Source organism: Manis javanica, chromosome 3, assembly GCF_040802235.1.
Source record: "Manis javanica isolate MJ-LG chromosome 3, MJ_LKY, whole genome shotgun sequence".
Classification (NCBI taxonomy): Eukaryota; Metazoa; Chordata; class Mammalia; order Pholidota; family Manidae; genus Manis; species Manis javanica.
The window spans coordinates 10,349,215-10,375,417 of NC_133158.1; the positions used below are offsets into that span (position 1 = coordinate 10,349,215).

General features: G+C 39.1%; 1 protein-coding gene across 3 annotated transcripts in view; it reads left to right on the top strand.

Moving 5' to 3' along the window:
* PTPRG (protein tyrosine phosphatase receptor type G) overlaps positions 1 to 26,203 on the top strand; it is a 624,649-nt gene that overhangs the window by 416,150 nt on the left and 182,296 nt on the right. For all 3 annotated transcript variants that reach the window (XM_037019107.2, XM_037019108.2, XM_037019109.2), the window contains exon 5: positions 14,962 to 15,057. In XM_037019107.2, the coding sequence (XP_036875002.2) occupies positions 14,962 to 15,057 (96 nt within the window). The remainder of the gene's footprint in view (positions 1 to 14,961; positions 15,058 to 26,203) is intronic.

The window sequence follows — 26,203 nt, forward strand, 5'->3', positions numbered from 1 at the left end:
GACTCAGATTAGATAGGGCTTGAATTCCAGCCAAAGTAGGTGTTGAGGCAAGCCAGGTTCCGGTTCCCCAAAGCAATCAAACAGAGCCACGGCGATCAGAACCCACTGAAGTTGCGCTCTGATCCCAAGGCAAGGGCTCTGCCCACTCTGAACTGCATTATGCGATCTGCGGGGACTGTCCGGCCCTTTGCCCATGAATGATCAACACACAAGAAAGCGATGGTGGCTCCACAGCAGAACACTGCTCTTGTTGGGCAGAAGTGAATACTCTTCTGGCATATGATGGGCCCAGGGAGACACATCCCCTGGTGTGTTCTGTTGGGAAGGAGCAAGTCTGGGTCCCTGACTGCTCACTAGCTATTTCCTCACTTTCAGAAGCCTCCCTTTCCTAGTCTTTAGAATAGGGACAACGACAGCACATCCTGCATAGAGTTTCCACCAAGATAAAATTCCCTAATCTTTGGAAAGCAAGCAAATCCCCATGGATGCATGTGGTCCCATTGCTCCTTCATAAGTGGAGCTCACAAAAGTGTAGGGTATTATTTGCAGACTTGGAGCCTCTCAAATTCTAGTTCCTTGAAACCTCATTCCATCTACCTACTAGTAATCACCTCAAAAATCACTCTAAATTGCCTGTTACTACTGATACTGTCCCCCGAAAGCCCAGTCACCCACAAAACAAGGAACTAGACCTCGCTGATCTTACAGCTGTCAGCCTTGTAAGAATGTGGACAGAGGCCTGGCATGAAAGAGAGGATTTACTTTAAAGCATCATAAGAATCCCATGTTTAGAATGAGCTTAAAAGCCATCTGGTCAAGAAAATAAATCTCTGCTCTTGGAAGTTAGAAGACAGTTATTCTTGGTTGAGGTACTGACCAGATGGGAGCACATGGGGCTTCTGGAAATCCCCAAGTGGTGCATGGGTGTGTTCACTCTGCAGCTGCATCAGGGTAACCGGTGCACTTACACTGTGCACTATTCTGTATGTATGTCATTACTTGGGAAACTTTAATCACATCTTTTCATCCATATTCTCTTTTTAGTCTTTCTTTATGGTTACTATCTTATGCTTATTATTTCAAATATTTATAAAAGAAATTATTCTCATTTGACAAATCTATGAACAGTACTGAATGCATGGAGTAGTGATTGAAGTCATTGTTTCATCCCTTTGCATTTTTAATTCTCAGAGGTAACCACAGTTAAATTTCTTACAGATTGTTCCAGTTTGTTTTTCCTCCCTAGGTATGTTTTTGTGGAGGGGGGGGGTTCCCCTTTACTTAGTAAAAAATGAAATGGTTGTATACACAGTGTTCCATATCTTGCCTGTTTAACTCAGTATGTTGTGGCATCTTTGTATATCAGAATCAACATCATTCTTTTTAATAGCTGCATAATATTCCATGGTATGAATGCTCCCTTATTTAGTCAGTCATTCTCATGTTGATTGACAATGAACTTCTCTATAGCACTTTTGCTATTATAAATAATGCTTCCTGGGCTCCATGAATCTTTCTTGTAATATATGTGACACTGCTCAAATCCCAACTAAGGCAGCCAATTTCAAGCTCCTTTTGATTTAAAATACCTTCTTCTTTAAGATTCTGGGCTGGGGTTTTTGTGAGGATGACTATGGTGACCGAATCTCACATTTGGAGATTATGAATCAGGCTCCCTGGGTAGACTTCTGGATGTGTTTCCTGTTACATTACATATTGTAAGTTCAAGACAGGTAAAATAAGTGTTTGAGCACAGTTATATTTCATGTATACTCTGTCCGGGTGTGTGCTAGTATGAGCTAATCAGGATGGAGCGTGAATGGAGTCAGCTGATAGCATGATTATTGGCTGACACTGTGTCCTGTAGACTCTTGGCTTCATAAAGCCATGTCTTTGGTATTTTGTTTTTATCCCCTCTGTTAAACTGTCTATATTCCTAATTATTAAGAATTCCCTGCCGAGCTGTAACTATCAAAATCTCAAGATGTTCTCATTAATAGAGTTATTAACCCCCTTGCAAACCAGCAAGGCATCCCTTGGCTTGGACCCAAAACCTGGAATGGATCGCATGGCTTTCTCTTAATGTTGAGGTTACGAGTTTGACAATGGCTTGCTGTCAGAGAATGATGTTTTTTTTTTTCTTTAAAACTCAGTACTTGATTAAATGGATGTATAGAAGAATAGACTTATTTGATAAAGCAGGTGTATTAAATTGTTAATGATAGAATCTAGGTGCCGATATACAAGGGTTAACAGTAATATTCCTTCCTCAATTGTCCAAAATCATACTGTGGGGAGTTCATGGAAAGGAGAATCATTCAGCCAAGAATATTTTGAAGTATGATCGAAGGGACGATGGGGGCAGAGCTCTGTGCTCCTCATCGCTGAGGCCTTCAACCACTTCCTAAAAGCCCCTCTCAAAATCATCCCTTCGTTGCAGCCCCGTACCTCACTGTATCTGGTGCTTTTGTCCAATTTTGGGCAATATTGTTTTGCGCCCTAATTCGTTGGTGTCTTTCTGACCAAAGATATGGTTTGAGGAAATTAGTATTTGGTGTTTACTAGGTGCACACACTGTAATGTTTACAGCTAAGTAAGTGAGAAGCCGTTAGTCTGCACAAATATACTTTTCAACAGAGCAGCCCTGTTGAATTAATTGAATGGTCTGTGTAGATCAGAAAGAGATAGCTCAATCGTTTCTTTCTTTTTTTTTTTCTCTTTCCTCTGGAGTTGGTGAGCTTGAGTAGTTGTGTGTTACATTGCAGGCAGAAATAGATGCAGAGTGCATAATGTCACAGCGACATCAGGACTGGGGCAGGACCGTAGCCTGTGGGATGCTGTCCGTGGGTCTGTCTCGAGAGCGGATGGGTCCTTTCCCCCCAGGCACGTGCTGACGCGACTGATCTTCTGAGCTGGGTCCCCACGTGGGCCCATTAACTTCACCTTCTCTGTCCGTAGCAGTAATGGAGATTTTGGTTTTGTCCTTTTCTTTCTTTGATTTTTCTTTTTTCTTCCCCCTCATTTTAAAGGAGATCTCCCCTCCCCCCAGCTGCCACCACCATCAAGATGAGCTATTGTTTAGGGTCGGCAAGCATTTTAAGCAGCTGATTAAACAAACCACCTTTCTTGGCCCCAAACCAGTGTGAGTCCCCTCCCTAGAGAAAACCACTATTATTAGTTCGGGTTATTTTTCAGAGCCTTTTCTGTCCTTAGTTCTGTAAATCTGTGTAGATTCATACACAACTAATGAAGTGTTTTGTTGTGTAGCATTTTCTAAGTCAAATGTGTAATTCCTTCTCTCCCCTCCAGGAGTCCGTTTGCTAATTCTTCTATTTATCGTGCCAGTTTTTATTTCTGACACCCACGGTGGTGGGGCAAATATACTTGTATATTTTATTGACTTTGTATTTGCAACACCTCTGGCAGTCATAATTTTCTCAATAAAGAGCCTTGTTTAAATTAAAAAATGGAAAATCATTAGAAAGATTCCTCATTCTTACTGGTTGTTAGGAACATTAAAAATGAGAAAAGAAGTGTCCCGCCCAATGTGTAAAAAATAAAAAAGGATCCGTAAGTCCACTGTCAGCAGTGGCATAGCAACATGATACTCTCAGACATCGTTGACTAGATATAAAAGGTATGCACCCTTTCCAGGGGACACTTTGGACCACTTCTAGGTATTTGTTGTAGAGAAAGGATTTTGTGCTCATAAAGCCATGTTTATATATATATATACACACACACACACATAAATATCGTGTTTTTTTCTTTTTTTTTTTTTTTGGCAGCACTGATTCTTAACTTTTCTGAGGTTAAGAAGAGCCCTTGAGGAATTTGATGAACATCATACCCCAAGTGAGATCAGGGCTGAAAATGTGTCTTAAAGAATTATCAGCACATGGTAGTAGATGGGACCATAAGAGTTCGTCTGATGAAAAGTGATAGACACTGTCCAGTGCATATTGGCAGTATTTCAGATGTGCGTCCCTTCTGGAAGTCAAATCCATAATTCCATAAATTTATTTTCTCTGCTCTACCAGTCTTCTCCCTAAAGCTTTGGCTATAAGGGAGACTTAATAATAAGAGATGTTTCAAATGGAGCGATGTAATGCATCGCCTTCCGCACCAGAAGTAACTGCCATTCATTTGTTCTACAGTCGTTTTAGTGAGTGCTTACTGTACACATACATACAGTACCCAGAAGCATCCATTGGAAGGGCACCTCCACCAGAATTAAACAGGTGACCTAACGAGCAAAGAGCTGTCTTAAAAAACAGATGTTTTAGTTCACTTGACCCAGCTAATATTAAAAATACTTCCCTGTGGGAATTGTTCTGAAGATACTAGGGAATGTGGTTTTGACTTATAAAACTCAAAAGCTTTTGGGAAGCACCTAGGTTGTCTTGCATGGGTGTTCTCAGAAATATTTTGCATAAACCCTTTTTTTATGGTACCCTGATAACATTCCACTCTGTAGGGCAAAATGAACTCTTCTAGATAAAACTGCGTAGCTTATCTTTGTGTACAAGCTTTCTTGTAGGCTCCTGGCTGGGAGAAAGGGAGATGCATATAACCAACCCTATACCCATGTTAATATTATTTAGCTTAATTGCAAATTTTTGGCATCATCATTTTCCACAAAATCTATTCTTGGATTAAAAAAAACACTATCAGAAGTGAGAAAAGCACTATAATGGGAACTTTGGGTGAGTAAGTAACAAATAAACTATATTTCAGGTTTCTTGTATTTCAAAATGAGAGACATATTGCTGATTCCTAGTTGGTTTTGGATGATTTATAACCTTTTATTTGTGGTTGAGAGTTGCAGTCTATGTTGTCATGGAAATTCTATTGAATTTATAGGTCCATTTATCCAAAATGATTTTCCAGACTTCATTTCATGGTGAATCATGTGGCTGTTACTCCCAAGTACAAAGCAATTTCTAAAAAGTTTCATATTACAAAGCGCACAAACGCTGCGGTGGTTATTTTCATGTTTTTGAAATACAAATGAGTTTCACATGCACCTAGGGACCTCCTCCCCCTCCACTGTGTCCAGAGTGTTAAGCTCCACTGCACTTCAGAACCAACCTTACATATAAAATAGATATGCAAGCAAGGAAAGGTTGTTTTAATAGAAAAGTAAGTTATTAGAGTAACTCAAAGAATAGTTGAAAATGGTCTTGAAGTGACTGGTTTGTGGGTAGGGGCAAAGCTGCCCTCCTATCTTTTTTTCCCCATTACAACAGACTTGTTCCTCCCCCTTTAAAATTCAGTATTAGTGGGAAACGCTTTACCATATCCATTGACCAGGTTGCATGTGACAAGACAGGGTAGGCATGGTTTGTATACCTCAGCACTACTGTCATTTGGGGCAGGGCAAGTCTGTGCTGGGAGGCTGTCCTCTGCATTGTAGGGGCTTCAGCAGCATCTGTGGCCCTTACCCAGCAGAAGCCTGTAGCTCCTCTTCCAGTGATGACAAACAGAAATAACTCTAGCCGTGGCCAGTTTCCTCGGAGGTCCAAAATTGCCCAGGGTTGAGAACCACTATTCTGCAAGCTTTGTGCTGGGATCCTAGAGATAACTAACAGGCATTTCTGATTGCTAATGGAAATTCTGATCAGGCCATTGTATGGAGAGGATTTAAAATGTGTGGGTTCTGCAACCAAATGCCTGGATTTGAACCCCAGCTTTATACTGCATAGATAAGACCTAATAAAAATATGCCCTAATTTCATTTTGTATAAAATGGGGGAAAGAACAGTGCCTACCCACAAAAGTGATGGCAGAGATGAAAGGAATTAATTCATGTGCAATAGTGTAAATACCAGCACATCTGAGCAGCCCTAGTGGAATGTTTTATGGACAAGCTGCCTTTGGCTTTAATTACACTTTCTGCCATGAAGAAAAGGGGGGTTTGGTATTGTTTTTTGGTCCTCGGCTGGTAGGATTCTACACATCCAGGGACAGTTCACCTGACTTTGCTCTGTCAAGCACGGAAGTTCTCTCTAGCCTGACCCTCAGTTTGGGGTAGCCTCTGGGGAATTAAGTGGGTGCAGGGCAGGGATGTTTGCATCCTGCCTGCAAATATCCCTGCTCTATTATTAGGGACATATTTTTGTTTATTCCAGTCTCAAAAGCACAACTATTTCATAACTTTCATTTATTTTTTATTGAAATAGCATATACAAAGAGGAACATTCACAAATAGAGAGTTTAGAGCTGAACAATTTTTCATATTCTTGTAATTAAGCCCCATATTAAGAAAAGCACTAATTGGCACCCCCAAAATTCCATTTCCAATTAGTGTCCCCCGGGGGTAACCGCTGTGTTGGCTTCTAACTGCGTGAGTTTTTCCTGGTTTTGTACTTGATTCCAGTGGAATCTCATGGTGTAGTCTTTGTGTGGAGGTGGGGATGCGATCTGGCTTACTTGGCTCAGCAGTATCTGTGAGATCATCCCCCGTATTGCCCCTGTTGTTGTGCTTTCTGTTAGCTATTCTGTTGTGTTACTGTTAGAGTGTGCTTGTGCATTCTATTATCCATCAGCATTTGGGTAGTTTCCAGTTGGGGGTTATTGCAAGTAGCCCTTTCACTGACTTATTTTTTTCCTAATGTTTTCCTTATTTTGACTTATGATTTAATTTTTAAAAACATGTGAGTGAGCTGGGGGCCTGCAGCATCCCAGATGTTATGGGAGGTGCTTTACTTGAGTTATTTTATTTAATCCTCACTGTAACCCAGTGGTGTATTTATTATCCTCAGTTTACTCATGGCGATGTTAAGACTCAGAGAACGTGACTAACTTCAGCCAGGTCACAGAGCTAATTACATGGGAGAGCCCTACCTTACGGCCCTCTTTCCTGAGTACATGATAAGGGTATTTGGCCAACATATAGGTAGATGCTAACCCTACCTCATTCATGTTCAAACTTATGCTGACCTATAAGAAATAACTCATGAATCATGCATAGTAAATCCCTGAAAAATCTAATTTACTGTTGTAAGCAAGAGCCTGAACTTTTCCATACCAAGTATTTAGTTGACTAATCAGATGCACCACCAAACCAGAAATTTCAGAAATTACCTAATAAAAAGACTCTCAATGACGTGAATCAGTTACACATGGAGACTTTTAAAAGGGATCCCCAAACCATCCCGCCACCTGAGTGCATGAGTCACAGCCCTAGTGTGCGCTTCGGTGCGTCTGCTCCAGCAGTGTGGGCTCCTGCCCTAAAGTAGTTGAAGATAATGCCATGGTATAAGGCAAGTATAAAAAGGAAATAAGTAAGGATTCGTGCACTCTATGATTAATGACATTGTATGAAGCAAATGCATCAGAATGTTTATTTAAATGCTACCTTGCCTGCAAAGTTGCTGAATAGCTGCTACTCTTTGGAGCATAGTTCTTCTGAAAATATTCTCCCAATGCAGGCTACGTGAAGCCAACGCACAGGTTTCTTTGCTATACCTTTGTGTTATGACTCATTGAGATGTTGGCTGGCCAGGGGAAACCATTTATTTTCACCTAAATTTACATATCCCTTCTGGTCATAAAGAATGGTAATAAAGACACATAATAATAATAAGTGAGAGAGCTTAGTTTGTTCTTACATATGTCTTTATACAATGATCCCATGAGGTAAATACTGCCTCCATTTGATACCAGATCTGACTGTATATAGTCCAGGCTCTTTGATCTCCATTTAATATCACCCAGTCATTTTGTTTGCCAACATGGACATTTTTCTGTTGCCACGAGTGTGTGAACTGGGTTGTAACAGGCTACATTCTTCATGGGAGAAGCCGGTTAGAAAGAGGTGAATGAGGTAATGAAGCTCAGACCTCAAAGATGCTCAAAAAGTAACTGGGTTGCAGAATGGTTTTATGATATGTCATACACATATATCTCTGTGTGTGCTTAAAACCAGTGATGACTTCAGTGGGGGGTGAGAGGGGTGTATTAATCAGGGTTCTCCAGAGAAATAGAAGGAATAAGAGAGACTGACAGAAAGAGCTACAGAGACAGACAGACACTAAGAATTTAGGGAATTGTCTCATTCAGTTGTGGGGGCAAGCGAGTCCAAAATTTGCAGAGCAAGCTAGAAATTCCAGTAAAAGCTGACATTACAGCCTTGAGTCTGAAGGCTGGAAATGCAGGCAAAATTTCTATTTTGTAATCTGGAGGCAGAATTCCTTCATCTTAGGGAGACCTCAGGCTTTCGACTGATTGGATGAGGCTTTCCACATTATGGAGGGTTAATCTGCTTTATTCAGAGTCTACTGATTTGAATACTAATCACATCAAAAAATACCTTCACAGCAATATCTAGAATAATGTTTGACCAAACAACTGGACATTGTAGCCTATCCAAGTTGACACATAAAATTAACCATCATAGGGGGTTAAAAATATAATGATCCTTAAATAAAGTAACTGGGAGTAAAAACTGTTCATTGTTATAAAACAGAATACCCATATCATAGTTTTGAATTCAGAATATGTGTGTTATATATTTTTATATAATACACATAGTGTGTATTCATCATTTTTCTCCATAATTTAAATGACTAGAATTTCTTTTGTTGAAGTGTTAGAATTTCAGGCTGGAGTTACTTGCATAAAATAGTTTGAATTTCTTATAAATGTAAGAGTAAGTAATATAACCTGTGTTTATTAACAGGACCATCCTGGGGCCATTCAGCCACTTCATAGTGACTTTGGCATATATTTGCACTTTGCTGAGCATCTTCCTAGTGGCTTTAATCCATTCATTCTCTTATACTGATCTCACCCTGTTACTCATTTTGTTCTTTATTCCTATAGATAGCAAGAACGTCGTTATAATTTTGGTTTTATCATTTGGCTGTCCTTGCCTCCAGCCACTCAGAGCCCCAGCTCATCTTCTTCATTCCAAAAAATAAATTGCTGGTATTTACAATGAACAGCACTCTTCAAGACACAGCCTTGGCTCGGCAAATACGCTTCCTGCCTGCATTGATCTTCCAGTCTGATGGCGGTAACAGAATTAAAGAAATAGAGTGCACTGTGTTGAGTGGGTGAGAGCTGGCTTTAATAGTTAAGGGGACAGAGTAATCTAAAAATCAAGTTCGATTAAAACCTGTTACACCAAAACTTCATATCCAACATCCTCCCTTGCAGATCACCCAATAAGTAGAACCAGCAGGACATTAACTGTGTTTGGGTTTTTACTTTGCCTTCACTACATTTTTATTCTGTTTCTAGTCTCCCACCATGTTCTCAGCTGGCTTCCTAAAGGTTAGCACCAAACATGATCAGAAAAATACACTTGACGTTTCAGTTCTCTTATCTGCTACTTCCCACGTGGTTTTTAGTTCTGCTGTTCCCTTTTTACTCACCATCTTTACCTCATCCCATTTACACCTCATCTCTGTCAGTACTTTTCCTGTAGCTTTTCCTGTGTGTTCTTCCTCTCTCATTAAAGCTGCCAGGCAGTGTCCTGGAAATGTCTAGTGGACCTTTCAGTAGACTACTTTTCCTAAGAGCTGTTTGCATGCTGTTTCCTTACTTAATTCATCATGATATTTTTGGGGGGCCCTATATATTTATGTGGGGGGTGGGTACATGTTGAAAAACTTAAAATGCAGAGCTTTCCAAAGGACCAAGGAAGTCACTGTTGGATTTTTCCACGCTTGTGTTGGGATCATTGCCTCTTGCCTCCATTATCACGGGGATATGAGGGCTGACTTATTCTGCACATATGTAACATTGGATAACAGTCTGCCTTCTCTCACCCATTGCCTGCATTATTTAAGTATTCATTTAATATACGCCTCACTTGGCCAACTCCATTCATTGCCTTGTGATTTTTTTGGTGATAGGTTTACTTGTGATGCAACTTTGGAATTCAGAGAAAGTTAACCTTGTCTCATTATTGGTAGTTCAGTCTTCCCAAGCACGAACTGTGACCTCATTCCTTACATGTAAAGGGAATTAGGCAAATATCCTTGCCCATTGGAAGAAAGCACAGTGATAAAGACTTTGAACTCTACGATTAGATAGATTAAGTTTTATCCTAACCCCACCCTCCTTTTTTAAGAGCTTTACCAAGTTTGGAAATCCTTAAATTTCTTTGGTTGTGAAATGAGGATCATGGTGGTACTTCCTCACTGAGTGTCAATGAATGATAGTACAATACCTGGCATACAGTAGGCACTAAGTGTTTGAAATCTTAATAAAAATATGAAGGCTCTAGTTTTCAGATTTGTTTTGCTTTCTGTTCATTCAGTTTAACACAGAGGGTGATACAAATTGAAAAGCAGGCATACATAGCTTTTAAATCAAATTGGAAATAGAGTCATTTTAAGGGAAAAAATGGCACTAGGCAGGAGAAAGGGGACACTAAGTGGGCATTTTATTGTTACTCTTATGCCTCATGCTGTACCCGGAACACTATCAACCCTGTGCTCACAAGACGTTTAATCTCCTGCCCATTACTTGGTAGTGTGGCCATTCATTCAGGCATTTTCTGTATCCGTATTTAATCACATGCTTCTTGGTCAGTGGTAGGGTTTTTCCCCCTGTCAAATTTATTTTCCAATGTCAGGTTATACCATGAGATACTCTGATCTATCACCTTGATCTGGTTAGAGAAATGCCTGGAGTTTTTCCTGTCTAGCCATTCCACAAGGTAGAATTGAGCGAATGATTTCATCAAGTCCTGTGAGGCTCATTCATGAATTTGAAAGATTTTGTAGCACTGATCCCTTGATTGCGCCCTTGTGTACATCGTCTCCCAGTGCCTCTTGAGTTGAGCTTCATGTAGATTGTTTCTGTGGTTAAGCAGACTTAGAAGACTCATGGCACTCTATGTGGTGGAGGAACATCCATATACACAACGTTGATCCAGCTTTCTTCCCTTTGCAAAGAAGGTTCTTGTTGGAGTGGAGTCCCTGAGCCATAAGCAAGGTAGTTTTTTTGAAGAACCAAACTGTTGTAATTGCAAACATTTGGGAAGTGCCGAGTTAACATTTTTAGGTCTTTAAATACAATTCTTTATACTAAAAGGAACAAGAGCTCACTCAAGAAATTGCCAATTTTAGGGCTAGAGGAGGGAAAAATAAATATGAGCCTAGATGATCTGTGTCAGCTAATGAGGAGGTGCTAAAAAAAAAATCATGAGAACATGGCAGAATGACAGGAATCCATTAGAAAGGTTTCCTATTGAGCAAATGTGAGATAGTTTGAGCATCAAAATAAATAATGGTAATGGATTAAAACCCACTGAATAAAATAAAAGCAAAAATAAGTGAGCCCATATGTGTGTGATTAAATGAATGAGTGACTAAACTGTGGAGAAGGGAAAGCTATTCGTTCTACCAGAACAACTTGATAAATAGAAGGGTTGATATAGTTAGACAATTATCAATAGATACTAAAACAAGTGGATGAAAATTAGATGAAGAGCAGGATATTTGTGTAATCTCCAAAGATCTCCATACAAAGTATTTTTAATTACAGAAAGCAGATTGATAACTTTATAGTGGAGAAGCCTGGCAGAATCAACTTAAGTCTGTGGTCAAGTTAAATACCCTTGATATTGAGGAAAACCCACATAATGCAGTGTGAAGACGGTATTGCTGCTGTGGAAACCTGTCCATGATGTATGACCTGAGCCTAATGATGAGAAGCCATGAGACAGACCCCGTGTTCTACCCAACAGCCGGCCTTCTGTGTGTCACACTGTTAACACAGAGAAAGACAGAGAGAGACTGAGTAACTATTCCAGATGAAAGTGGGAGTGGGAGGGGTCAGTGTAAACAAACAAGACAACTAAATGCAAAGTCTGGTTGTCAGGGACTAAGAAGCAGAATAATAATGTATCACAGACTTTATTTGGGTACTTGCCAAAATTCAAAAATGTACTGTGAGTGAAATAATGGTATTCTATCCAGGTGAAATTTGCTCACTTTAATTATACTGTGCTTATATAAGAGAATGTCCTTATTCTTAGAAATTACACACTTCCGTGTTTAGTAGTGAAGGTACAAATTTTCTCCCTCTTACTACTAAATGATTCAGAAAAAAATTGCGTGTGTGTGTGCACAGAGAGGAGGTGGAAATGGGGTGAAATGTCATTAATTGGGGGGCCTGGGGGGAAAGGATGTATGAAGCAGTTAATAGATTTTTATTGCTGGATTTTCCAGATCTTTCCTTTCCCCGATGTGCACTGTGATTCATCAGGAGGAGGATCGCTATACAGCAAACATTACTTAGATTCACATTATTAGGAAGAACACTTTTGGTGCTGTTGAAGGGAAGGCTCTGGGTATAGCTCTTGAGAGAAGATAAGAAAGTCGATGGGCTACTCAAGATACTTAGTAGCTGCCCCAACACCTTCCAAAGATGCGCCTGGAAAACAGTTTTCCAGTCTCTGCCCAAAGTAGTCTCATCAGCAATAAGAACAGAACAATTTAAAGTCAAGTTCATGCAGCAGAACTCCGAAGTACTTACTTCTTCCTATATGTAAGATAGCTTCAAAAGTTAACATAACTCGGTAGACTACGACCTGAGAGATACAGCAAGGAACACTGGTATTTCAGACCACCTGCTGCTGTTCTCTTTATGAGACGTTTCATTATCCTAATGGGTGGAGCTATGACTCAAAGACATTTTCTGAAAATGAATTTCCTCACCCAGTTGTAAATGAAAATGCCCTTGAAGAGGTCTTAAAATATTTTGTATCACACACTATTCAGGTGATGCATTAAACAATGTCGCCTCTGCTCATGGGCTGAAGAATAAGAAAACCTTCTTTGAACTTACTTAATTTAGGATCTGAGTTTTAAAAGGAAAGTGAAATGTAATTTTCTGAATATACTTGTGTGGAGTTTCTTTCTTGTGTTAGTAGCACTGTACCCAAAGCAATTCACCCAACATTAAATAGTTTTAATCTGCACCTCACTGAATGGATTTTTCTCATTGTAAATTCATGATGTCTAAAGCTGTCCAAACCTAAAGGCAACACATTTGTAAGAGGCTGCTGCAATGGGTGGAAACTCACAGCCAGAAGAAAATTATTTGCTAGAAGAAAGAAAATTCTCCAAAAGAATGTCCGCATCCTTCTCCCATCCACTTGAATACCTGACTTTTCCTAGAAAGTGTCACTTTGTTTTTAACAAATTAGTTAATTCTCTCAGGATTCCGTTTACCTGTGACATATACCTCAGCTAGCCTTTTTTTAAAAATTTAATTGAAATACAGTTGATATAGAATAGTATATTGATTTCAGGTGTTCACCATAGTGATTCAACAATTATATACATTGCTAAATGCTCACCACAATAACTGCAGTTGCCGTCTGTCATCATACACAGGTATTACTGTATGATTGCCTTTGTGTACTTTCATCCCTGCGATTAATTTATTTCATAATTAGAAGTGTGTGCCTCTTTATCCCTTCACCTATTTCACCCATCCCCTGGACCCCTGTCCATGTGGCAACTACCTGTCTGTTCTCTGTGCTTATGAGTCTATTTCTGGTTTGTTTGTTTAGTTTATTTTGTAGATTCTACAGATAAGTGAAATCATGTGCTGTCTGTCTTTGTCTGACTTAATAGTATTTAACTTGGATTTCCCCACTGGAAGTTCATCGTTCAGTGTCAGATCTCCAAACTCCATCTGGGGTATATGGTTGTTCGGTTTATTTCAGAAACTAGTATCATGCCATTTGGAAAAGTGGGGAGGTAGAGGTCATGGGAGAGAGCTAACGGTAGAAAAGATCTGATTTCCTGTACGAGTAAGGTCATTCTAGAAGTTTCAGTGGAATCACATTCTTATTATAAATTTTAAGATGTCTGCCAAATGTTAACTTTAAAATATGATGACAGTAAGATGGTGATGATGGCGGCAGCTTGTTGAGCACAGATGAGGTCTAAGCGTGATGTTGCACACTGTCTCTGCATGGCTGTGTGACCGCCACCTTCCCTACCAAGGATAAGCACTTGATTCTATACATGAGGAAGTGGGTGCTTAGAAATTAACTTGTTTGCTTGGAGTCGCACAGGCAAGTAAACGGGACAGAACCCGCTTGTATTATTTTCATCACATACCTAGTGTCTAAAGTATGCTGTGGTCCATTTTTGTTCTCTGAATTATATTCAATATCAAGGTGTATTCAAGCATCTAAGTTGTTTAATGGTTTTAAGTTGACTTATCTGTGTTCTGCTTTTTGAGTAAGAGAACCCTAGTCAAATGTTTGGAATGGTATTTAAGGTTGGGATGAGATCACTTGGATTTTATATTCTGCCTCTGATGTTTACTCTTAGCCAAGTTAGCATCAACTTTTGAGGCACAATTTCCTCAGTTATAACTAAGTGTAGTAATTTCTGCCTTATCAGAGTTGTTAAGTGTATTAAGTGAAATAACGTATGGGTTTTTTTGCAAACTGTAAAATGTAAAGCATTAGTATTATCATCGCCATTCAATTTTTTTGTGGAATCGGTGAAACATTCCACTCGGAGCTATTGAGAGACCCCTTAAAATTCTTATTACTGGAAGGGGCATTTATCAAGATGTGACCACTTAAGCATTTATAATTTCTACACGTGGACTGACTCTCCCAGGCTTGGTGTTTAACTTCAAGGTATTAAATGCCATTAAAATTTTCTTAGTCGGGATCTTTCAGCATGACACTACTATTGGGTAGTAAGAAGGTGCCAGTGTTACTTATGTTGGGTGGCATGAAGGCATTGTCATTTTGTGAGAAGATGTGTTTTAGTGATGCCTACTGGAGTTTGGAGGGATAAAATGATATCTGGGATTTGCTTTCAAATACTTGAGCAAATTAAAAATATGGATAGATGAATACATTTGGCAAAATCTGAGTAAGTGGGGAATTTAGGTCTCTGGTATTGTTCTCCCTACTTTTATGAAGGTTTGAAATTTTTCCTAATATATTTTTTAATTATTCTTTTACAGATGCAGATTTTCTTTTACAATCCAGATGACTTTGACAGCTTTCAAACTGCAATTTCTGAAAACAGAATAATTGGAGCCATGGCCATATTTTTTCAAGTAAGTTAACAGTGGCTAAAGTACTTCAAAACAGAGAGTTCTCTGAGCACTTTTTAAAAATTTGTCGAATTGTTCCATGTTTAATGAATGCATCTGTTTTTTAGTTCACACCTGTCTAAATGAAAGATATTTCATATTGTCTAATGTGTGATTTAAAATGTAAATAAGTATGTTTAGAAACATAATGAAAATTTTTGCATGAATTATTCTGATTTTACTGCTACTTGACTGGTGCACAGATTGAAGAACACATTTATCATCTAAGTGACTTCACTGCTGAAGCGTTTTGAACAGGTTCCTTTAGCATATTAAGAGGCTGCTGTGTTAAAAAAGGTGATTTTCTTTGGAGCAACTTTAAAATTTGACATTACTTGCAAGTAGATTAATAAATAGCATCAGTCATTTCTCTAAAGAGACCCCTGTCTTTCCCTCCCTGAAGTCCCATGGTAACTGACGTTTTTATTGAGACCATTTCTAAGTTGGCACATTCATGATCTCCCATCCTTTCTTTCTCTCTTTTATTGTGTATGTGTTATTGAGTATCCTTGGTTCATGTGTTGGTTCCATACTGGAAGCAAATGTTGTATCCTTCCATAGATATTATCCAGGCTTTTAAATAAATCACATCAAATCGAAGTAGTGTTGGTCAGCAAATGTCTTGACTAAGTAGCCCGGTCTTCCAGGCTGGTGCCCTTTTGGTGTAGTGAACAGGCTGGCAACCTGGTGCTTTTTGGTGTGGAAGGCAGCCTGAGTAGTAGGAAGCATATAACTTGTGTTTTGGTCTTAAAAATTCCCTTTTTTTGGCATTCCTTTTACCAGTGAGTCATTTTGGGCAATGATGTCTTTCTCACAACTCAGAGGAATATTAAAGACATCAGAACCTTCTCCAACATGGGTGTTTAGCCTCAGCCCTTTCGGATGAGCTTCTTTGTCATTGAGATGGAGACGTTTTTGTTTGGAGTATATTGATTTCACTACCATTTTTAGTATGACCCTTTTTTTTTCTATTTAAAGTTTATTTAAAATTTACATACCCTTTTTAGTGACCCATGTGGATAATTTTCTCCACTGCTTCTCTCTCCCTCTTAATTACCCTCTCTCCCTTTTCTTTGATTGGATAAAGGTTCAAGTGGGAGATTATATGTGAACAATTGAAAAGCCTAATATTCTACCCAAGCCTCAAAAACAAGAATGGTAGTCATCAGCATTGTTTAAAGCACTGGTTTTCAAACTATGGATTCTGACCTAATAGTGGGCCGTGAAATCATTTCAGTGAGTCCTGACCAGCATCTTTAAAAAAATGAAACAATAGGGAAAAAAAAAAAGAAAATCTGAATATGTCACACATAGTAAGGGCAAATATTTTTGTGAAACTTACTTTTTAGTTGTTTATACAGCGAGGCATCCTGGGTCTGTGCTGTTGTAAAATCTACTTCTTATTGTGACGGTCACATACTCTGGAGTCATTTGTGTGTGTGTTTGACTGATTTTCCCCGTCTGTTGCCATGGCCTTCCCACACATCTTTCCCTGATTACGTTCAGGAACCACAGTAGAGCGTAGTGTTCTAAGAGCTTATTCACGGAAGTAAAAAACATCTGCTTTTGAGTTCCATTTCTTCCATTAAACCACATAATGGTGATGTAGTTATTTAAACTTTCCAACCTCAGTATTACTCATCTGTGAAATGGGGATAGCAACTTCTACATCATCAAGATTGTAGTAGTCAATTAAATGAAGTCCCTAGTGTAGGTTCTGTCACATAGTAGACATTTGGCAAATGCCAAATAAAATATGTGTCCATATCTGTGCATCTCTGTTTCTGTGGGATGGAGACCCCGTGGTGTATGTATCTTCTTTGCATTAGCCTAAGTCTCTTCTGAGCGCTGTCCTATTGGCAGGTCAGTCCCGTCCCCTTCTGCATCTTAACCATGACCAGTTTGCCTTAGGCAGTACTGGGGTCATTGGAACCATTCTTAAACAGTTTCCACTTACATGCTTTATCCTTCTTTTCCAGTGTTGCCCTCTGGGCATGCTGCTTTTCATGTCACCTCTACTCCTATAGCTCTGCCATCAAATCTACCCCCTCTTCCCTTTCTGTCATGCCTACCCATGCCCAGCCCAACCAGGTCTTACTTTGTTAGTCACCTTTTTTTACAGGAAACTAAATTTTAAAAATGTTTTTATGAGTACTGGAAGGACTCACAGCATGCTTTACTCAAAAGCTTTCTATTTTTCCAGCTCTGTAATCTCTTATTAAATACAAGACTGTTTAGAGTTTTAGGCAGATAAGGTACGCATTAGTGTATAAACCGGCAAAACACCTCTGTGTGAAATCTAGGCTTTGAATTTTTAAACTATTTCTAGGGATTGACCACTAGTTCACATACAAAGAAATTTAATGTGTGTTTCATCTGGTAAGTCCTTTCTTAAATTTTGGCTTGCTTTTCTGTAGACACAAAATAGAGGACAGATAATATTAAATAGAACCAATTTTTCTTTTAAGATTGCAGCTGTTTGTTTTGTTTTCTTTTTAAGTCCACATATACATTTATGCATCTTAGTTAACACTATGTCATGCAATGGAAAGGAAGATGGTATAATTGTTATTTTCCATTTGGCAGTCTAGTTAGATGCTGTATTTTGAGATCTTAGTATTTTGAATCTTGCTTTAAGAATGTTAAATTTCAGAGTTTTATATTTCTTCCCTAACTAGTCAGATGATTCTTGGTATATATTTCCAAATTCAAACCTGTTATTTTATCTTTTGGTATTAAAGAAGCATTTATCATTTATTTAGCACTGATTCAATGCTAGTCGCTACATTAAATACAATAAATGTAATCAGCTCTTGCCCACATGGGTGGACCTCACTGTCACAGTCCCATATGATAATGGGTAGAGAGAGGTGAGTGGAGAGACTTCCAGTCATAAAGACTGTTCTCTGACTTGGTGCTCATAAAGCACACATTCATTATCCAGAGTAACATGGTATGAATGGCCCATGAGCACATGTCTAGGCAAGGCTGAGTTCCATGTAGATGTTACAGCCTTTATGCCAAGTTACTCATGCACTACAGTAATTTTCTTACACTTTCAATTTTTCATTATTTTCATTTCTTTTTTTTTCCTCATCGTGTGCCTCTTATTCCTGGCAGTTTTGTCTCTCTCACTGCCTTTTCTGTGACTAGATATGATGAAGTTCTTAATGTTGCCAAAACACCAAAACAGGCACAAACCTAGTGGGCACATGGTTGACCAAGGAACCGTGTACTGGCTTCCCTGGACTTGGGGTTGCCTGCATGTGGTCCTGTTGTAGCTCACGGACATGACTGTTGAACCTACATAGGGTTTCCAGTGCTTTGCTTCATTTAAATATGGAAGATTTTACATACTATGCTCTGTTGACTATCAGCACTCAAGATCTTAGTAGTGGCCATCTGTCTAATTTGGAGGGGTTGTGCATTCCCATTGCACCACGATCTCCAGGCAGTCTTCTTCGTGCCTCATGTCAACGTGATCTTAAGATCATGACCCAACCTGGACCCTAGCACCTTCGAATGATAGCTGGCATCTTTTGGTTACAGACAGAGTTGAAAGTCAGTCTGTCCTGAAAGACAGTGAGCCAGGTCTCACCACGGTTTGTGTGAACACCAAAGAATGAAGGACCGGTGTCATGTAGGAATGGTAGCAAATCACGGCAGCCATGTATTGTTGTGTGCATTGAGGCCAGCCCTGCTCTAGAAGGTGCATTCACATCACAGCCACTGGTGAGTGGAATATTTGTTATAATTTTCCAACATGTGGTAATCATGTGCCTGGAGGAAGAAACTCCTTTCTTTCTAGTTCTCAGACACCTTTGAACCATCATCCATATGGAAATTATAGGAGAAAGGCAAGGATGAAGCTTGATTTTAAAAGATTTTTTTAATTAATTAAAAGAAGAAATTGGCAAGGAATAGAGGTATTTGTTGTTAAATCACTAAAGAGAATATATGTTTGTTAGATAATTATGTAAGTTATAAAAATTAAAATTATTATTTTGTTTATTAAAGTAGAACCTCTACTATTCTTTACTGTTAGCCTGATTTCAATTCCTATAAAAAATATAAAATACCAGAAGTCATTAAAATATCTTTTAAATATATTCTTTTAACCTGATAATGCTCTACAGAGATTATCTGTTTAAAGAACAAAATATGAAAAACTGTGTTTACAGGAAAGTTGAAATGACAGTGCAATGATTAGGCAATTTGTGAACAGATATTTAGCTTTGAAAATAACTCACAATATGGAATTAATTGGTTTATTGAGTAGAGTGTACCAAGTTCTCAGAATGACCTTATTTTTAACCAGGCCTGTATTTTTTAGACCACGAATCTTTTATCATCGCTCTCTGAATTGGGTTCTGATTTGGTTTTTCTTTCTCCCAATCTGTTTCTTTGTCATTCCTTGGCGAACACTTCCCATCAGAACAGACAGGTCAGACGCCACCTGCAGCCATCTGATGCTCATACAACTTTGGTTATCTCCAAACTTCTGATAGTTTTGAATATTGTGGTTTTATAGGTTTGCTTATTGTGCTTTTTCAGGAAAAATTACCGATTATTGTTTTGAATTCATTAATATTTTATTGAATTTATGCTTTGGGGAGAAACGGCCTATCCATTTTACTACCTGGTTTCCATTGTTGTTTGAATGCCTAAATTTTTTTTATATTTTCCTGATTCCCATGAACTTTGGAATTATAAATATGTAATTCTTTAAGAGCATCTACAATTAGAAATTTTTCTCATGTGATATCCTTTCCAGCTCCCCTGTTAGACCTTTTAGGTATAGTCACTTCTGAAGCTTTGTTATCAAATGCAAAGATATAAAATTTTTATTATGTCTGCATCCAGAGGCCCAGTCAATGGTATATTTCTTGGACATTGAAGAAATAAATAAATTGTGTCCTGATTTATTTATAGGTTGTCTTAAAGTGTTTCTTTTTGATAACCTGTCTTCAACCACCCTAAGGTTTCATCATTTAATGTTAGCATGTCTGTGTCTTCTGGGAAAGTTGAGCCCCTTTGTTACCAGTGTTTTTTTTTCTATTTGAATTCCTACCCGAAATATGATTATAGTCATTCAGTTTTCACTAACGTCTATAGTTCAGTCATTTGCCCCTTCTTCGTTTCTGCCCTTACTTCATAGTTGAAAGCAAACTTCAAAACTCGAATGTTTCACAAGTTGCTAACCCATTCTTTATATCCTGTCGGTGGTACAGACTGCTTAATTATTTTTCTCCATCTGGAGAGGCTTAGTAATTAAATGAAATGACAGCACCTGGGATTATTTATAGACACTGAGAAGGCGGGAGGAGCTCTTGATGGCTCATCTATCCAGAGCTGGCTTCAAACCTTTTTCTCCAATTCCCTGCCTTTCACCTTCCCTCCCCACAATGAAGGTAGATGTGATTTGTCCTTCTCTTAATCCCCCAGTTTCTGTTCGCATTCCATCTTACCATAAAGCTGTTATTTTACTTGTTTTCTTCTGCCTTTATACTGTGAGATTGTTGGGACTGGGAGTCTTAACTCACTCATTACTGCGTCTCTTGCAAGTGGCTAACACCATGGCTCGGATGTGCAAATACTTAACTGAATTGAGTGGAAACATATTTAGGCTCTATGATCTTGTTTGGAAAGGAACAACTGATAGCCTGTCAGCTAAGGAGTATGAGCAACAGGCCCTATGAGGTAAAGGACCTGAGAATACCTGAGGTGGATCAGAATATAAGGTCTTCCAGGTTGAGGTTCGTGTCTTGTCCCACTTCTCTCTATCCTACCACCCACCTTTCCCTCACCCTCACCTAAGTGTCTTGATCTCAATTACTACCCAGGAAATAAGTACTGAGTAGGACTAGGTTATAGGAAACCTCTCAGGGTCTTACCGTAACATTAATGATTTAGGTTTTGGAAAAGCATGTGTCCAGGTGACTGTGTCAGCTTCACCTAAAAAGGGTAGTAGTTTTACAGAAATGTAAGGCCATCTCTTGAGATGGTCAAGGACATGACCACGAAGGCTGTCAGTCTCCTGATTCATTGATGATGGTAACTCCCTGACCTGGGGCTCCACTGGGTCTAACGTGCTGTCAAAGGGCTGTATCTCCATTTATGCCTGTGGTTGTAAAAAAGCAACAGGACTTTAAAAATCTTAAAGTCGTAGGGCATTCAGAGGCCTCAGAGGAGTGCTTCGGTATCAAGAACATCAGAATATATCTGTGTCTGAGAATGTTTTTGTAATGTTTCCCACCAAAAGGCTTTTATCACAGTAGATGGTGGGTGGAAGGGGTTCTGTGGTGTTGCTGTTTTTCTTTCAGGCTTACTCCCGTCTCTTTCTTACCTGCTTCCTTCCTAGGGTCTCTCTGTGGTAGGTGACGGGTCAGTTTCTGGGTGTTTCAGCAAAGGTATATGTATGTCTCTGCTTTTTCTTGCTTTTCCTATTCTTTACATGTCTATGGTTTTCTTCCTCTTTTCCCCACTTTTCTCCTTCAGATTCTCGTATTTTCGTATTCATTCATGCACACATTTGCTAACTCATTTGTTCATTCTGCAATATTTATTACGCACCTTCTCTGTCATTTTCCATTAAAAGTGCGAATGTATCCTCAGAGTTACAGCCTGCACTCACGGTAGTCGGGGAACCATACATTTTGATCCTTTTAATCCTTTCTTCAGAAATAGCATCATTCTGGGAGGTAGGGAAGAGGGATCCGCCAGGTAGATGAGTATCCGGAAAAGAATACAACAGTTATACCTTGGTGTAATTTCAAAATGATAAAACATTCATTTTGAAAGTATAAAGTTCCTATTTGTAAATTTTAGAGCTGAACTGTGTCTCCATTTTTTTTTCTTTCTTCCACTTTTCTACAAAGCAAAGCAGCCCTGTGAAGTATCAATCGTCCCTTTTAACTGACCTGTTTGATTTTTTTTTTTTAACCATTCCCTAGGAGTCCTTTTTTCTTTAATGAAGAATACATTAACTCTCACTGCTACAGGTCTAAATGTTTTTACATTTGACTCGCCGTGTTGGGAATGTGAAACAAGGGCCTGTACTCCATAGAAAAGAAGGAAGGAAGGAAATTGAGATAGGGGAAGAAAAGAGAAAACAAATTAGTAATTATGCCCATCTATCAAACACCCAACCCCTGTCTACCCACTAAAAAGAAACAAAACAAAACAAAACAGTGTAACTATTTGAGCAGGAGAACATATGAGTTTATGTTGGGGAATGGTAGTGGGTTATTCAAACTTCCTTAGGTGGCTTTTTGGGAAAATTGCACTAAACTAATAAGATTCTGAATTTATTCCTTTGTAGTTGCTGTTATTTGAATATTACCTTTCCTGAATTTTCTAGATCCTTGGTTTTACTCAGTTATAAGTTCAGTTCTTTGACTACATTACTTGGAAGTGTAATTTCAGAATGTTTTGGATTGATTAAGAAGACATTTTTATACACACACAAAAATTAAAATACATATGTTCCAATTAAACTATTTTAACAGCGAATTGATTTCACAGGACTTACCATTAAATGAAGGCCAGAGTCATTTTAATGTTCAGATGCAATTTTGGAACAGATTTGTCGATGTACGAGACTGAATTTATAGCCTATCAGGTGTTTGCAGTACATCTCGTATCTGCAAATGGCCTGTAATTCAAATTTCCTCTTAGTGGACACTACAGAGGACTATTTAATAATTGGTGAAGCATTACATAATTAAGAGACTTTGAAAAAGACAGTATGAAAATGTTCTTAATTAAATCATCATACTTCAAGGACAGGTACCAAGTACTTTGCCTTTGCACATCACTAGGTGATAGTTTAGAATTTAGTTGCTTTGGCCATTCGTTCTAATATAAGTCATAGAATCTGATTGTCATAGTGTCAGAGAAAATATTAGGAATAATACAGTGATCCCCCTAAAATGATAAATGAGAGACCTGTTTCTCTCAGAGGTGGAGTGGTTGATCATGACTCCATAGCTCTTTGGAATGTACTAAACCAAGAATTCCAGTTTCTTGGCTCCCAATCCAGTTGTCTCATTTTTCCCATTTTTCCTGGCATTGGTCTCCCTGGAGTGTGACCTACTAGGTGCCTTAGCTGATTAGATTTCTTGGGAGAATTCTACACATAAAACACTTTGCATACCAAGGTCCAAAGCAACCTATCCCCACCTTCTCTCTCTTTCTCCACTTTCCCTCCCCCAGATCAACTAGTTGAAAAGAAAATATGCTTTCTTAGAGAACACAAATACTGAAAATCAAAGTTAACATTTATCATGAACTTAATTCATGTAAAATGCTAAAATGAGTGCAACATTAGTATTACGTGACTTAATCTTCATTGGGATCCCCTCAAGGTATTGTTATGTCCATTTTACAGATGCAAAAGCTGAGGCATGGAGCTTTTCTCATATAAATGCCTTATGATGACATAGTCCAATAAATGTTAAAGCAAATATTTCAGCCACAACTGTACCTGCAGGGTCTGTGCTCTTAGAGGAATACTGAGTCAGGAAAGGGGTGGGTGTCTGTTGCTGAGGGTACAGGAGGAAGTATAAGAGCGTTGGTTCTAGTTACCATGTGTATGTAAGTGCTTCAGGGACGCTCTTAGTTTTTCTGGTACCTGAAGAGTTATTTGTTTGTTTTTGTAACAAAATTATGTCCTTATTCTCTTTGCCCATAATTAAAACCTTTGATCCTGTTGTAAATTCTCTTCTGCTCTGTGCCTGTAATGATTTTATGGACAGCTTTTTTCTTTTGCTTCCTCCTTTTCACAAAAAGGCTATAAACTGTGTTGAATGAATGGGATGGTTAGATGAGGAGAGCGTGGGTGAGTGGGATAAAGATTTAAGCAGTTATTTATTAACTTTTTAATAGCAGTGGTTCTTAAGGGTCAGGGAGAGGACAGGGCATTTTGCCCCCCAGGGGACATGTGGCCATGCTGGGAGACACTTTCAGTTGTCACTCTGGGGTGACAGCACTACTGGCATGTCTTGGATGGAGACTAGGAATGGTGCCCAGGATCCTGTGATGCGATGCCCAGGACAGCCGCCCACTGCAGAAGACTATCTGGCCCAAAATGTCAGTGCTGAGATTGAGAAACCCTGCTTCATGGGGATCGGCTGGAGTGTTTGAGGATACTGCAAGGATACTGTTTTAATCTCAGCAGATGGCGGCACCAACAGCTGTTTGCATTATTCTGCTAGCTGGTACCGTAGGGGTAACACATAATCTCATGCCTGAGAAGACCCCATTCCCTGGAACCAGTATTAGTCAACTGGAATCCTAAGACAAGGTGTAAAGACTTCCAGGCCAAAATACTTAAATCGACCCTGTTTTGAGGTATCCTGGCTTTGCCTCAGCCCCCTCAACTTAAAGAGCCCGTGTGGGTGTTTGTTCCCAGACCCTGCAGTGTTTTGTGACACCAGCACCTATGTCAAAACATTCACTGAGATACAGAAAAGTGAACAGATAAGAGCATGTGCAAATGCCTTTGAGCTTGAAATCAGCAGGAGCCAGTTTGAAAAACTCAAAAGATCAATGAAACCCCTTGTGGAGGTTGTAGGCCAACCTGCCCCCACAAATCACAGGGTGACCCTGTTCCCATGGCATTGTAGGGTTCCCAGGGTGGGATTTTGAAGCTATTAGTGTTGGTTCTATTTTACAGGTTGGTTATTGTCTCTTTCAAAATCTTTCTGCCGTCTGGCCATGTAGGCATTGTCCCAGGGGAATGATCAGCCATCTTTACCAGTGAATCTGGGTGTGACTCACCTGCAGCGTTGCTACGTAGACATGCCTTTCCAAGTCTGTTGCATCTTACCCTGTAGTGCATCTGCAGCCCGGAGCTTTTGTTTCCGTTTGTTCAGGACGGTACCTGCCTGACTCTCAAGGGTGCCTCTGACCCACACTCTCAGAACGCATGCCGTGAGCACCCCATGGATTCTGTTTTATGATGGACAGCTTGTACAGAGCTTTACTGTTTGGTGGAAATCCACTCAACCATTTTACATGATGTGAGTGAGACTTCTTTAAGCAGTCAAAATAAATGACTGTTTAAATCTTTACCCTGTTCATTCCCATTTTATCTTTTTTTCCCAGTATGCCCCACCCCACCCCACCCCGACACCTTGAACTTGGGAAGACTGGCCAACTGTGGTGTTTTTCAGGAATGTAATTCCTATAGATTGCGAGGGATTAGGAGACATAGACTATGGGGAGAACTTCCAAGATAAAAATGTTTTATCCTTTTTGCCTTTTAACGTGTAACAATTAAGCATCCAAACGTGATATAGTAAGAGGAAGTAGTTGGTTCTCACATTTATTTATTATGAATGCCCAGGTGTCTTTTGAGAAAATGACCAGCATTGACTGCCCTCTGTTGTGGGTTTCATGGGAGCTGTGAAATATGCTTGTGCAGTGACTCACCTGGACACATTTGTACATCAGGTTGTTTCTCTGAGCCCCTTGTGTTCTTTGAATATGTATTAAATTATAAGATCTTGGCATGCATGCAAATTCTTAGGAAGCTGTATGTAAAATGATACAATAGAGCTAATTATTTTAGATCTTGCTTATTTGGAATTTGTGTTTGTCCAAAGTTGAGGTAAGCCAGGACTTATACTTAAGAAAGCAGTAATTAGGCATATTGGTATCATAGATGACATTGAAATGAGAGGAACCGCTTAATCTGAATGTATCAGGTGGGTTTTACCAACTGATTTTAGGTACTCTCCACCTGCTATCAGTCCCTTGGTTCTAACAGAGAATGCTTACTTATCATACAGATGGGTTTGGTGAGGGGTTCTCCTAAAATCACGGTTCTAGTTAATTTGGTTTGCACTACATAAAATGAAATAAAATTGTCTATCTCTGAAATGATACTGAGTTCCAACCCTGATGATTCTGCTCCTTTGACTTCTCAGTCCATATTATTGAGGTCTTATTCAACTTTCTGCAGTGTTTTCCCTGATAGCCTGGCATCCTTGAGCACCATTCTAATGAGGTTTCAATGAATTATTTCTATTTTTAGGTACTCTCCAAAGGTGGCTGCCAGGCACTAGTGCTTTTTTTTTTAAACAACCAATTATAGGGTTTTGCTCCA